The 15,461-nt window shown below is 39.4% G+C and overlaps 2 protein-coding genes and 1 pseudogene across 2 annotated transcripts; 2 read left to right on the forward strand and 1 right to left on the reverse strand.

Moving 5' to 3' along the window:
* Nucleotides 1-764: 764 nt before the first annotated feature.
* Nucleotides 765-1,676, forward strand: LOC139386196 (olfactory receptor 52K2-like). The gene has a single exon (XM_071131668.1). The coding sequence runs from the start codon at nucleotides 765-767 to the stop codon at nucleotides 1,674-1,676; it is 912 nt and encodes a 303-aa protein (XP_070987769.1).
* A 581-nt stretch (nucleotides 1,677-2,257) lies between these two features.
* Nucleotides 2,258-3,257, forward strand: LOC139385766 (olfactory receptor 4D1-like; annotated as a pseudogene).
* Nucleotides 3,258-6,773: 3,516 nt separating this feature from the next.
* LOC139385767 (olfactory receptor 52D1-like) lies at nucleotides 6,774-7,703 on the reverse strand. Its single transcript, XM_071131025.1, has one exon. It carries the CDS (start codon nucleotides 7,701-7,703, stop codon nucleotides 6,774-6,776), a length of 930 nt encoding a protein of 309 aa, XP_070987126.1.
* Between the last annotated feature and the right edge of the window lie 7,758 nt (nucleotides 7,704-15,461).

The raw sequence follows: 15,461 nt of genomic DNA on the forward strand, positions 1-15,461 counted from the left end.
ATTCAGTGTTAGCAAAATTTAATGGGAGAACTCTGAACAGTTTTGCTACATCATCTCAGTCACCATTGAATTACATGTTAATCTAAGGAGTTGATAATATTGCAAAAGTTGTTTTAACATTCGTAATCATTAAGTAGACTACACAGCAACACATATGTCAGGAGGTTCCCAGGTTACGTCAGCTAGGTGACAGACCTCTATGACACTAAAGGGCTGTCCTTTACTGATAATGAGGCAATAAAAAGGGCCTGTCAGGGAGCCGTCACACAGGGTCACAACTGAAGGTAGCCTCCAGCTCTGGTCGTGGGCTGACATCCAGGAAGAGAGAAGTAGGCATGCTTTAATTATTATACAACGGGTGGGTCTAATCCTGAAAGTTGAATGGTTAAAAGGATATTCCAGGGATCTTAAGGCATTATCACATAAATATGGTAGATGTAATTCATGTGTTTCCATTAGGCAAAGAAAAATGTGTGTTATGTTTAACAGTTGCAAAATATATATATCTATATATGTATATATGTGTTATTTAGATTTTTGTTTTGTTCATTTTAGTTGTTCTTTCTGTCATATTTGTTGCAGTTCCAACAACATCATGTTCGTTGCAGTAGGCAACATTGTGCTCTTTTAATTCAGTATATTCATTGGACAAACATATGTGCTGAAGACTATATGACTATTTCTGTATTATTTCAGGTGGGCTGCTTTCCAGAAGGCAATTACAAAATCATCCTACAGTAGTTATGTATACAAACTCTACATACATGTTGAGCATGGAATCACTGGCCATAGCTCCATCAGGTGTTTACCCAGCATTCCTTTTTGGAACCCTTACGTACTGTTTCATTGTGTTTTGTAACGTGACGGTTTTATCCACCATAGCCCTGGACAGAAAGCTGCATAAACCCATGTTTATCCTACTCTTCAACATGCCTATCAATGACTTGATTGGTGCTACAGCCTTCTTCCCTCAGCTGTTGGTGAGCATCCTGGCTCAGAACAGGTCCATCTCCTACCCTGCATGCTACCTCCAAGCTCTGCTCGTCCACCTGTACGGAGCTGGCTCCTTAACTATCCTGACTGGCATGGCTTATGACAGGTATATTGCAATCTGCTGTCCACTGAGGTATAACTCCATCATGAGTTCCAATAACTTGATGAAAATCATCATTTTCATGTGGCTTTTGGTCATTACCCTGATTGTGGTTCTGTTGGCTCTGGTCACTCGCTTCAAGATCTGCAGAACAACAATAGTGGACATTTATTGTAACAATCCGTCATTGGTGAGGCTCATTTGTGATGACACACGTATAAACAACTACTATGGGTTGTTGATAACAGCTGTCTTTCAGGGTGTATCGTTGATGGTGGTTATATTTACATATATCCAGATCCTGCTCAGCTGTGTCATGAATAAGTCATCTGATGCCCGGAGCAAGGCCATTCAGACATGTGGTACACATCTTGTAGTGTTCTTATTCTTAGAGTTCAACGCCTGCTTTAGCCTCATAGCTCATCGATTTGAGCAAGCAGCCCCTTCCTTGAGGAGGGCTTTTGGGGTGTCAGTTATGGTGTTCCCTCCCATTCTCAATCCCCTCATATATGGTCTAAAAACTAAAGAAATTCGACAAAATGTTCTGGGTTTCTACAAACGGAAGGTATCTTCAGTGAAATGAGAATAAATACTGTGCATCAGTCTGTATAATACATGGCATGGGCTTTAGACAGTTTATAAGGCCTTCCCAATAAAATATAGAAATTCTCCTTTGTAAATCAGTCAATGAAAATAAGAGTTGTGTTCCCTCTTTTTGTGCAAGACAATGACAACATTTATTTTTTGGGGGTTCAAAAGTGTAATGGGTTAAGATTGGTTATGGGTTGGCTACAGCATGTTGAGTAAGTTGTGTGTAACTTGTTTTGTTTTGTCATTCTTCAGCATTTTAATAACAATAACAAAGACAGCACAAAATAGTGTGTGTGTGTGTGTGTGTGTGTGTGTGTGTGTGTGTGTGTGTGTGTGTGTGTGCGGCTAGGGCCTGACTGACTTGACGTTCATGTCAAATACATTTTTCATATATATATTTTTATTTAATTTAACCTTTATTTAACCAGGCAAGTCAGTTCAGAACAAATTCGTATTTAAAGTGACCTCCTACCCCGTCATTGTAAATACATTAGGTTTCATTGTAACAAAAGCAGAAGACACATATCAGTTGTCTGCTCTTCATATATAATTAAGTTGTATTGTATAATTATTATGCCTGTACTTTGTTCCTGTGAGAAGGTATGCCTATTTGTGATAGAAAGACAAAGATTTGCCTAGATAATGGCACCACAGTATAGCAAGTCAATCATTTCCGTTTTTGAAAGGTGTACAGTAGGTTTTTTCTAGCATAAATAATTTGTGGAACCCCTTTTTTGAAATAAAGATATTTGAACTGGACCAATGGATAACTTTTTATCAAATCGATCATCTGTTTTGACACTGCAAGGCTTCGATCTCCCCCCTGAAAGTGCCTTTGCTGCACTGAGCTGAATGCCTGTAACCTGGACCTGATTTTTACCATCGTCCTCAACAGGAGGCTCCTCCAGCCCATGTATCTTCTGCTGCTAAACCTTCTCATCAATGCCCTTAAAGGCTCCACGGCACTCTTTACGCAGGTCATCAAAGAGCTTTTACTTGACACAGGGACCTTTCAATACTCTGCTTGTTTCACAAGTTATCTTTATTCATATCTATGGGACGGGAGCAGTGTTTATCCTGAATGGTATGGCAGGTGACAGATATATTGGCATATATTGCCCTTTGAGGTACAACACAATTATGACCAATGCTCATTTCATGAAAATCATCACACTTATATGGATGTGTGACTTGATTTTGATGAGGGGGCTCTTTTACCTGCTGTTGGGTTACCACGCTGTAGATCTCTGATGACACAATCCTGCTGTGACAACACCTCACTGTTGAAACTGGTCTGTTCTAACACAGCCATCAATAACATCTATGGTCTCTTTATTCCTGCCCTCATGCAGGTCATAGTTGTTTGGACCATTCTCTACACTTACTTTCATGTACTTGTCACATGTTTCAGGAACAAAGGATCAGCTGACACTAAAAGCAAAGTTCTGCAGACTTGTGCTACACATTTAATAGTTTTCTCCTCTTCACGTGTTTAGGGCTTCTCACAATTATTTCATACCGACTGAGCCAATTTCCCCCGCAATTACAGAGACTCATAGGGGTTTCCACATAAAAATGTCTTTGGGATCAGTGTCCCTTCCATGGGACGGTTGAGCTAAGGTAGGCTAATACGATTAGCATGAGGTTGTAAGTAACAAGAACATTTCCCAGGACGTAGACATATCTGATATTGGCAGAAAGCTTCAATTATTATCTAACTGAACTGTCCAATTTACAGTAGCTATTACAGTGAAAGAATACCATGCTATTGTTTGATGAGAGTGCACAATTTTGAACATGAAAAGTTATTATTAAACAAATTAGGAATATTTGGGCAGTCCTGATACAAAATTTTGAACAGAAATGCAATGGATCATTGGATCAGTCTAAAACTTTGCACATACACCGATGTCATCTAGTGGCCAAAAACTGAATTGCACCTGGGCTGGAATAATACATTATAGCCTTTCTCTTGCATTTCAAAGACGATGGTACAAAAAAAAAAAAGAACGGTTGTTTTTTTCTTTGTATTATCTTTTACCAGATCTATTGTGTTATATTCTATTTCATTCCTTTCACATTTCCATAAACTTCAAAGTGTTTCCTTTCAAATGGTATTTAGAATATGCATATGCATTCCGTAAATACAAGGAATAGATCTATGTGTTATCCAGACAGAAAAGAGAAATAGGCAAAAGAACATTTCGATTTAGAGCATAAAAAAAAAAAAAATTAACTGAGCAAACCAGAAACCTTTTGAGATATACATTTAAACATTATTTTAAAACTGTTTAAACGTAATATATATAAATGTTGTGGGACTATAGTAGATGAATAATCAATATTTTTTAGATTGAGTATTTATTGGGTCATTATGTTAGTATATTATATATCTTTGTGTGTTATATGTGAAAATGTGTTCGTATTATAAATGGTATTTTAATGTTTAAGGACTCTTGGAAGATTAGTCCTAATGGGGACTAAAAGAGATCCAAATCAAATCAAATCAAATATCCTTGCTTCAGGGCCTGAGAAACAGGCAGTTAGATTTGGATAGGTCATTTTAGGCCAAAATTGAATAAAAGGGGCTAATCCTTAAGAGGTTTTAATATTCCTCCCAACTTTAAATCCAATCATATATTGTCTTAAAACAAATCAAAGTAAAAGTAATTAATTTCTTGCAGACAAAGATCTTTCCATCCTAGTCTATGTTTTCAGTGGTAGACATAGATTTGAAAATAACTCATTCATAATTAATATAAATCTATATTAATTGTTGACATTTGTCACAATCAATTGTATTTAGGCTATGTTGTTGTATTTTACAGTCTGAAAGCTTGATGTACCAATTGTTGTTATATTTATCTTCTTAACTGTAAATGTATCACTTGTATTCCAAAACAAATAAGCCATTTTGAACACCCCGGGTTGTCAAGAAATCCCTCACTTGATTTCTAACGGACATGGGAAATGATATAACAACCATTGTTGGGTGCCATTCATTTTCGGCCCTGTGAAGCTAATGTTAATCAGAGACTGATATAGTTGGAACAAACTAAATAACCCTACAAATACACTTAAAAAATGGTATGTGGCAACCAACAACAGTCAATGTAAGTAGATCATATTTTGAATAAACTAGTAAGGAGGTTTCTGGCCTGGACTTTTTATGCATTGGCAAGGTTTCACACGAAAATGTAAATCACGCTGTCAATTGGAAGATTTCAATTGCATTCTCCTCTTGTTCTCTCTCATCTCATTCTCAAAACCCATTGGATAAGAAAGCCAGAGGTCCCGCCCCTCTGACCTTCTCCAATGGGTTTTGAGAAGGAGATGAGGAGAGCGGAGAGAGGAAGAAAGAAATATGCAATTGAGACCTTCCTTTAGACATCAAACTATGAGAGACATTTAAAGCAAATTGATGACTCCTATGACGAATGACATCCTGTGACATGTTTGATCATGGTTAACAGTCTGCGTTGAAGAATGACTCCACATTTTAAAATACATAGGCACCACCTCATTTCATATTATTTGGTGCCTATCTTTCCTAATTCATTGGGATTACAGACTAAATATCGATCAACACCACAGATGGCGTGTGACATGGACTCATCTTGACGTTAGACTTTTATTGATCTGTGAAAATGCGTCTAAAATTTATAAAATTATTTCCAATATCCATCTTCAACATTGGTCTGATTTGGTTAAATAATGTTATTTTGCCCAGTTTACACTCCAGTAGTCTTTCCCTGGATTCTCAAATACTAACGCAAAAACTAGGGGTGGTAAGTAGCTGTTAAGAGGACCAGTAACCGAAAGTTCACTGGTTCAAATCCCTGAGCTGACTAGGTGAAAAATCTGTCTGTGCCCTTGAGCAAGGCACTTAACCCTTATTGCTCATGTAAGTCGCTCTGCTGAATGACTAAAATGGAAAAGTAATTGTTATGCATCTCATATGTAGGCTTATGCATTATGTCTGGTGTATTTGGCTCTCTCTCCACATTAAAGATATGATATATGCCTAATTGTTCCTCTTCTCTCCATCTTCCAAACCCATGTTTCGTTTGTGGATACCACAAAACAAGACAGATTTCAAATGTATAGAATGAGACATACCCATTTCTACTTAGGTCTGGGATGCTGATTAGAACAACATTGATGAACTGATAAAAAATGAACACACTTTGTTGTCCAAATTAGTTCATAGCACCCTCTAGTGACGTTGTTCTGCACCAAATATAGCCTGGACTCCACATTGAATATCGCTGATTGAGTCTGGAAATTCTCCAGTCGAGGACTTGATCAGCATCCTCTCAGAAACTATGGGCGGGTTTAGCCCCCATGGCTTCTGAAGATTTGGTCTGATGACTGAAAAATCATGTTGCATGGATAGCACCCTTCATCAAAGGACAGATTCATTTCAGTGCCATACGTGTTGAATCAATTACATAAAACAATACTACAAATGATGCAACTACAAATGCAAACTGAGAATGTGTCAGGAAAGGAGTGGTGGAAGGTGTAGTTTACAAATGGAAAAAATGATTCACATAATTTATTTGATATTTTATGAGAGAAGTGGTATTACAGCCGACAGTTTTCGAACACAAAACCAAAGTAAAAATGAAAATACTGTCTATGGAGGAAATTGTATTTGCTAATTAAACCTATTAAAGGTTAAACATACATTTTTGTGGTAATTCTGGTGACTTGAAACACAATCACATAAATTGACTAATCAATTAATAATATATATAAACGCTTTACAGGTAGAAACAGAGGAGGAGATAGGCAAGTGGGACAACCATAGACAGGGTGGATGCAGGGATTGATCCCTGGTCTGCAATGCAGAGCAGTATATGACTGGCCATGAGAGTGACTGCTAGACCACAGGCTCTGCATGTCGAGGAAGGAATAATCAATGACCTCAGTCTCCTCCTCACTGTGCCATTACAATGGGCCCATCCACCTATAGCTCCTCTTCTGGTCCCTATGCTTTTTATCATACATTCCTCTTGAGAATTATTTTCCTTGACAATACTAATGTAAGCGTATAACAGAACAACAAATAATTAACGTTACATTATTAAGTTATACTATTGACTTTTACTACTCTAACTGAACCTTTGGCCATGGAGAAAAGCTGAAGTAATTTCACTCTAATCTTTTTAGTTTTGATACCATATATTACTGGGTTCAGACCTGGAGGAAATATGACAAATATCAGTCCTGCAAATGTCTGAAGTAGGAGAGGAGTGTTTGGTATTCGATACACAAGGACAACAATGATACCTGAGAACTCATAGATTAGAAAGACAAGCAGGTGTGTGGCACATGTATGCAAGGCCTTTAGCTTGGCATCAGAGTCACTACCTCTAAAGCATGTGAATAGAATGAATGAGTAGGAGAAGACCACAGAAAAAGCCCCTCCCCCATGGAGTACACCTGTGATAAATAAGCCATAGATGTTGTTCACTGTGGTTTCTGTTGCACAGGTCAGTCTTAACAGGGACATGTTGTCACAATAGATGTTCACGATAACTGTTTTACAAACAGGGAAACGCAACATGAGCCCGAACAGGATCCCAACCAGTAGAAAGTCAATCAGCCAAGCAGAGGCAATGAGACTTACAACAGTGTTCTTAGTCATGATGGAGTGGTACCTTAGTGGATGACAGATAGCTATGTAGCGATCAAACGACATGATAGACAATATGAGAAGTGTCGCTCCGCCATACATATGAATACAGAAAGCCTGAATCAAGCATGCTGGGTAAGTGATGTGCCTATCTTCAGACAATACATCTGACATGACCCTTGGAATCATGGCGCTGATACCGATCAAGTCATTGATGGATAAGTTGAGAAGGAACAGATACATAGGCCTGTGTAGATTTCTGTTGAAAACTATAACCGCAAGCAAAGACAGGTTACCGAACAGTGTAAATAAGTAGATGAGAGAGCCAATTAGGACAGTCAAATATTTCCCTTCAGAAGACAAGTCTATTTTGCCCATTATGAAAACAGCGTTGAGTACATCTATGGTTCGGTTCCCCATCCTCCTGTAGCGTTGAACCTCACGGCAGCTTGAAGAATTCAAAAAATGTCCCAAAACATCAACTTAAATGAACAGCAATTGTTATTGACTGATAGCCTTGGAGATGTAGAGTGCAGAACATGGAATCATGTGGTTGCATGTATATTTATAAGAAAGCTGATCCTGTGCTTTGTGGTTCTACAACCTTACCTCAAAATATTATTGGTCTGTCATTAATAATGTATTAATGGATTTTGGAGGTGGTGATTGGACAATATAATTCAAGGGTGTCAAACTTATTCCATGGAGGGCTGAGTGTCAGTGGGTTTTTGGATTTTCCTTTAAATTAAGACCTAGACAACCAGGTCAGGGGAGTTCCTTACTAATTAGTGACCTTAATTCATCATTCAAGTAAAAGGGATGAGCAAAAACACACAGATACTCAGCCTTCCATGTAATAAAGTTTGACATTTTTTTTTACCTGGCAAGTCAGTTAAGAACAAATTGTTATTTCCAATCAGGGGCAGAATGACAGATTTGTACCTTGTCAGCTCAGGGGATTTGAACTTGCAACCTTTCAGTTACTAGTCTAACCACTAGGCTACTCTCCCGCCCCATTTGACACATGATGTAAATGATTAGATCATCTCTTTCAGAATGCAAATGTCATATCAGGATGCCAACTACAGCTGAACTAAGACTTTTCGTAAATTTACAAAACGTATAAACCTGGCACATGAGATTACATATTCAGATTTAAGAAATTATTAACTATTCTTAAAAATAAGCATATTTCATTGGGAGCCTTTGTTCTCTAGTGCAATAAACTTCCCACAATCAGAAAATATACAATACTCTAAGAACAATGGCTCTTCTAAGCTTCAATAAAATCTTTAAAAAAAACATTTTCACTTTATTTGCTATTAGCCTGGTTATGCACTCACTGCAGTAAAATATTTAAAAAATAACGGACATGGAACGAGATGGGAACAGCATCAGCAAACTGATAATACAGACAAAAAACTATGAATGCAGCAGTGGGGAACAGAGCAGGGAACTGACACATATAGGGGAGGTAATAAACAGGTGATGAGTGAGTCCAGGTGATCAGAGCAGGGAACTGACACATATAGGGGAGGTAATAAACAGGTGATGAGTGAGTCCAGGTGATCAGAGCAGGGAACTGACACATATAGGGGAGGTAATAAACAGGTGATGAGTGAGTCCAGGTGATCAGAGCAGGGAACTGACACATATAGGGGAGGTAATAAACAGGTGATGAGTGAGTCCAGGTGATCAGAGCAGGGAACTGACAAATATAGGGGAGGTAATAAACAGGTAATGAGTGAGTCCAGGTGATCAGAGCAGGGAACTGACAAATATAGGGGAGGTAATAAACAGGTAATGAGTGAGTCCAGGTGATCAGAGCAGGGAACTGACACATATAGGGGAGGTAATAAACAGGTGATGAGTGAGTCCAGGTGATCAGAGCAGGGAACTGACACATATAGGGGAGGTAATAAACAGGTGAGTGAGTCCAGGTGAGTCCAATATTGCTGATGCGCGTGACGAGGGAAGGCAGGTGTGTGTGATGGATGGCAGGAGTGCGTGATGCAGGGCAACCTGGCGCCCTCAAGCACCAGGGGGAGGGAAGAGCTGGAGCAGACGTGGCACTCCTATGCATTTAACCTAGGTATTTGAAAATCCGGTCAAGTACAATTTGGTTGACTATTTGGTTTTTACAAATACTCAAATATTGAAATAATAAATACTAAAATATTGAAATATCAAATAGTCAAATACAGATGTTTGCTACAGACATGCTTTGGCAGGGCCATGGTTGTTCAGGCCTTTATCAGAACAAAGCCATGGAACTTGGTAACTGCAGATAAAGCACCCAAATAGTAAAAAAAAAAAGAAAGAGAGATGGTTACTTAAGGCTATTTTATGGAAGGATTTTATAGTGGTTTTATAGTGAAAGTGAACTGTCTTTCACATGATTCATACACTATTTTGGTATTATATTAAAAAAAATAACTATTTAACATAAATTGGATGTTCTTGATGGGTGGAGCCTTTCCCCTCCACTTTTGTCAGCTAATTTCTGTTTACTTACAGTATGTCTTATTTCACCAAAGACGAGGAGAGCGCTGCATAGTCTGTCATATCAGACTGCATTCATACATTTGTTGTTGCTACTGTAGCATTCATTAATAGGCCTTTATATTATCAGCCTATGTATAATGCATTATGCATGAATTACTGAAAACAATGTCACTTTTTTGCTATAAGCGTTCATAACTGGCTACGAGACTATTGTAGCAACATTCATTTACCATGTTGATACCTTCTGGAAACAAAGATTGGTTTATAAGGAGGATGGGATCCACTCAAATCATTTGGGTTCCAAGCTCCTTTCAGAGCATTAAAAGGCTGCATTGAGAAAATGACTTATCAATGACCCAAGCCCAGCTCAGTTAAACCCTACCATTGTGACACAGAGCTGGCATACTGCTTTAGCAGATGTACATTATACCACGGGCGTTGGAAGACACAATGTAAGTAACCTCATTTATGTCCCTCTGACTGCCCTAAACGCCCGTGCTGATCCTACAGATTTTGTATGCAGTTATCATGTGTCCATGAACCAGATTTATACTGTTAGCACTGAGGGGGTGTGCCTTAGCAGGAAGTCCACTGTGTGCAGTTCACCCTGCACTAACATAAATAACATGAGCATGTCTACATCTGCTAAGCTTCCCAGTAAAAGCAATGAAAACAATCAAGCATCCCATAAAAGTGCTAAATATAGCCCATATTAGCATATGTAGCTTAAGGGACAAGGTTCATGAAATCAATCATTTTCTAGTAACAGATGACATTCATATTCTGACAATCTCTGAAACTCACTTAGATAATACCTTTGATGATACAGTGGTAGCAATTCATGGTTATAACATCTACAGAAATGCCAGAAATGCCAGGTGGAGGTGTTGACTTTTATATCCAGAACCACATTCCTGTAAAGTTTAGATAGGATCTCATGTTAAATACTGTTGAAGTAATATGGCTACTGGTTCATATGCCTCACCTAAAGCCCATTCTGGTGAGAAGCTGCTTTTGAAAACCAAGTGCTATCAGCCAGTATGTGAAATGCTTGATAATGTATGTGATATCAACAGAGAGGTATATTTTATGGGAGATTTAAATATTGACTGGCTTTCATCAAGCTGCCCACTCAAGAACAAGCTTAAAACTAACTATTACCTGCAACCTGATTCAGTTTAACTGTCAACCTACCTGGGTAGTTATAAACAGCACAGAAAGACAATCATCAACATGTATTGAGCACATATCCTTCCTGTTTGGCCCTGTCCGAGGGTATCATCGGAATGGGCCACAGTGTCTCCTGACCCATCCTGTCTCAGCCTCCAGTATTTATGCTGCAGTAGTTAATGTGTCGGGGGGCTAGGGTCAGTTTGTTATATCTGGAGTACTTCTCCTGTCCTATCCGGTGTCCTGTGTGAATTTAAGTATGCTCTCTCTAATTCTCTCTTTCTTTCTCTCGGAGGACCTGAGCCCTAGGACCATGCCTCAGGACTACCTGGCATGATGACTCCTTGCTGTCCCCAGTCCACATGGCCGTGCTGCTGCTCCAGTTTCAATTGTTCTGCCTGTGATTATTATTATTTGACCATGCTGGTTATTTATGAACATTTGAACATCTTGGCCATGTTCTGTTATAATCTCCACCCGGCACAGCCAGAAGAGGACTGGCCACCCCACACAGCCTGGTTCCTCTCTAGGTTTCTTCCTAGGTTTTGGCCTTTCTAGGGAGTTTTTCCTAGCCACCGTGCTTCTACACCTGCATTGCTTGCTGTTTGGGGTTTTAGGCTGGGTTTCTGTACAGCACTTTGAGATATCAGCTGATGTAAGAAGGGCTATATAAAGGCATTTGATTGGATTTGATCTTAACTAATGCAGCAGAAATTTGCTTTAAAGCCGTAATCAAATCCATTGGCCGTAATGATCCATGGACTGAGCCTAATATAGTGTTTAAGAGGTCATACAATACGTTTTGTAGTGGTTCCTATGTTGTTGATGTAAATAATATTTGTTGGTCTGTGGTGTGTAATGAAGAGCAACCAGAAGCTGCATTTGACACATTTATGAAATTGCTCATTCCAGTTACTAATAAGCATGCACCCATGACTGACTGAAAATGACTCTAAAAAAGGTTAACACCCAATGGATTGATGAGGAATTTAAAATGGTATGGTTGAGTGGGATGAGGCAAAAGGAATATGGACCCTTACAAATCAGCCGGGCTAGACAATCTGGACCCTCTCTTTCTAAAATGATCCTCCGCAATTGTTGCAACCCCTATTACTAGCCTGTTCAACCTCTCTTTCGTATCGTCTGAGATCCCCAAAGATTGGAAAGCTGCCGCGGTCATCCCCCTCTTCAAACGGGGAGACACTCTAGACCCAAACTGTTATAGACCAATATCTATCTTACCCTGCCTTTCTAAGGTCTTCGAAAGCCAAGTTAACAAACAGATCACCGACCACTTCAAATCTCACCGTACCTTCTCCACTATGCAATCTGGTTTCCGAGCTGGTCATGGGTGCACATACAGGTCGCAGTGGTGGGTAGTATATGCGGCTTTGGTGACAAAACAGATGGCACTGTGATAGACTGCATCCAATTTGCTGAGTAGAGTGTTGGAGGCTATTTTGTAAATGACAGCCAAAATCGAGGATTGGAAGGATAGTCAGTTTTATGTCAGTATGTTTGGCAGCACGAGTGAAGGATGCTTTGTTGCGAAATGGAAGCCGATTCTAGATTTAATTTTGGATTGGATATGCTTAACGTTAGTCTGGAAGGAGAGTTTACAATCTAACCAGACACCTAGGTATTTGTAGTTGTCCACATATTCTAAGTCAGAACTGTCCAGAGTAGTGATGCTGGTCGGGCGGGCAGGTGCGGGCAGCAATCGGTTGAAGAGAATGCATTTAGTTTTACTAGCATTTAAAATCAGTTGGAGGCCCCGGAAGGAGAGGTGTATGGCGTTGAAGCTCATCTGGTGGGTTGTTTAACACATTGTCCAGAGAAGGGCCAGATGTATGCAGAATGGTGTCGTCTGTGTGGACGTGGATTAGAGATTCATCAGCGGCAAGAGTGACATCATTGATGTATACAGTGAACTGAGTCAGCCCGAGAATTGAACCCTGTGGCACCTTCATAGAGACTGCCAGAGGTCCGGACAACAGGCCCTTCCGATTGACACACTGAACTCTCTGAGAAGTAGTTGGTGAACCAGGTGAGGCAGTAATTTGAGAAGCCAAGGCTATTGAGTATGTTGATAAGAATGCGGTGATTGATAGGGTCGAAAGCTTTGGCCAGGTCGATGAAGACGGCTGCACAGTACTGTCTTTTATCGATGGCGGTTATGACATCATTTAGGACCTTGAGCGTGGCTGAGGTGCAGACATGACCAGCTTGGAAACCAGATTGCATAGTGGAGAAGGTACGGTGGGATTCGAAATGGTCGGTGATCTGTTTGTTAACTTGGCTTTCGAAGACTTTAGAAAGGCAGAGCAGGATGGATATAGGTCTGTAACAGTTTGGGTCTAAAGTGTCTCCCTCTTTGAAGAGGGGGACGACCGCAGCAGCTTTCCAGTGTTTGGGATCTCAGACGATACGAAAGATACAAATACACATACAAATACAAAATAAAACCTCCTGGCTTTTATGAGAACCTATGTAAACTATATTCCCATTTGACATTTATCGTACAATGCATTACGTACTTGTTGCTCATAGAAAGATTGTTGATCATTCAGGAACTATAGTATCCTCATTTGAAAATATTACATGAAGCATCAAATAGCAGTTTTATACAGGTCAATTGAATCTGGGGCACATTGTGTCTCAACGTTCAATCTCAACATTGAGCATGAGGTTCACAACGTGATTTGGAGCTTGATCATGTGCAGATTAAAGTTAACAAGCTCTGTTAAAAAGGTGTTTTGTTGACTTGACAGCCGACACCTGATAGCAATGAACATTCATTCTTAGTTAGTTGACTCCTATAAGGATTTATTCAGTATGCTGTGTATACCATAGACAACAAATGTGTAGTATTGTCCTCTTCTACAGTGCCTGAACATTAAATAAAATGTATCTGTACATATAACAGTGGATACATTTCTGTAATGAACTCGGTAGTGTGAGGTCCTCTCTATCTGTCTCTGTTACAACTGAAATGAAGCTTAGAGATGTTGCTACGACAAAGCACCCAATGGAATTATGACACAGTGGTGTCATCATAACCTTCACCTCATAGGCTGCCTCTGTGAACACGTGTCATTGGAGGGTCTCTCCTCACCTTAGGCCTTGTTATTGAAGAGTACACTTACCAACCATGTGTATACTGTAGCAACCACAATGTTTACTTTCTTTTAAACTTTGCTCATTAGGTTAATGACTGCTTTGTTTACAGCAGAGTTGATAGGAAGGGTGCGGCACACATGCTCCTCTCCTGGGTCCCTCTACCTCCCTACTTAGCCCTGGTAATGGACCTCTATGGAACGGCTGACAGCAAGAGCCTCAGGTTATTGTGTCAGTCATCTGTGAAAGAGTGGCAATATTTGACCAACTACAGATGGGGTCACCTCAGCTGGGGTCACCTCAGCTGGAATGGCTTTGGTCACACTGTACCAGTTTTGAGTTGGGCCACCTAAACATAAAACTAGTTCAACAGCCTTTTTGAATTTACCTTTTTTTGGCAAAGTGTTGAATGAAATTCAAATTTTGAGTTGGCCAAACTTTGTTCTGACTAAATGGGACAAGTTGGGGGAATGTTTAATCAACTTGTGTTGAGGAAATGTTTTTGACTCATGAGACAAGTTGATCGACTATGGATTTTTTTGTTAACAGATTGCTATTTTAAATATTTTGTTTTGTTTGAGACAAGTAAATAAATGTTGTACGTATCAAATGAATGAACCAGACAGTGGTCTCTTTCAAATCTATCAACACTGACCACCAGAGTGACGATCATAAATCATATTGTCTTTGGTCTGTTTCCAGCTATGGCTTCCTCCAGCAGTTCCAATGTTCTGTCTGTCTGTTCACTGAGCCAGTGTCCATCCCATGTGGGCACAACTACTGCAAGGCCTTTGTCAAAAGATATTAGGATAGCACTGGCCTGTAGCACTGACCCTGGAGGCAGAACTGAGTGGTTTCCACTATATTATCCTTGTTTTTTGTTGTCATAATTTAACATAGAGGCTAATGAGCGTAAACATTTGTCAAAAGAGATTAGGCCCTGATATGATAAAATACGATGGCGATAATTAGGTCCGTAGATCTATTAACAACATTACATTTAATGAGTTGTTAATACATAAATATGTGCTTGTTTTCTCACTTTAATTAAACCAAAACGACAAACTGCTTACAAAACATTGTTAAAAGCACAGGTGCAATTGGTGTTTTCGGTGTTATTGATGTTGGTACAGTGGGTGTTCAGTATTATTGATGTTGGTACAGTGGGTGTTCAGTATTATTGATGTTGGTACAGTGGGTGTTCAGTATTATTGTAAAATGTTGTCAGGGAGGTATTAAATGACCAGAAAGATTGTCTTGCCTTGGTCAATGTTTGGTTTAGAAGTTAATTTTGTATCTTCGGATAATTTATGGATAATGAAATGTAATAACTCATTAATCTGT

Source organism: Oncorhynchus clarkii, chromosome 27 (assembly GCF_045791955.1).
Source record: "Oncorhynchus clarkii lewisi isolate Uvic-CL-2024 chromosome 27, UVic_Ocla_1.0, whole genome shotgun sequence".
Lineage (NCBI taxonomy): Eukaryota > Metazoa > Chordata > Actinopteri > Salmoniformes > Salmonidae > Oncorhynchus > Oncorhynchus clarkii.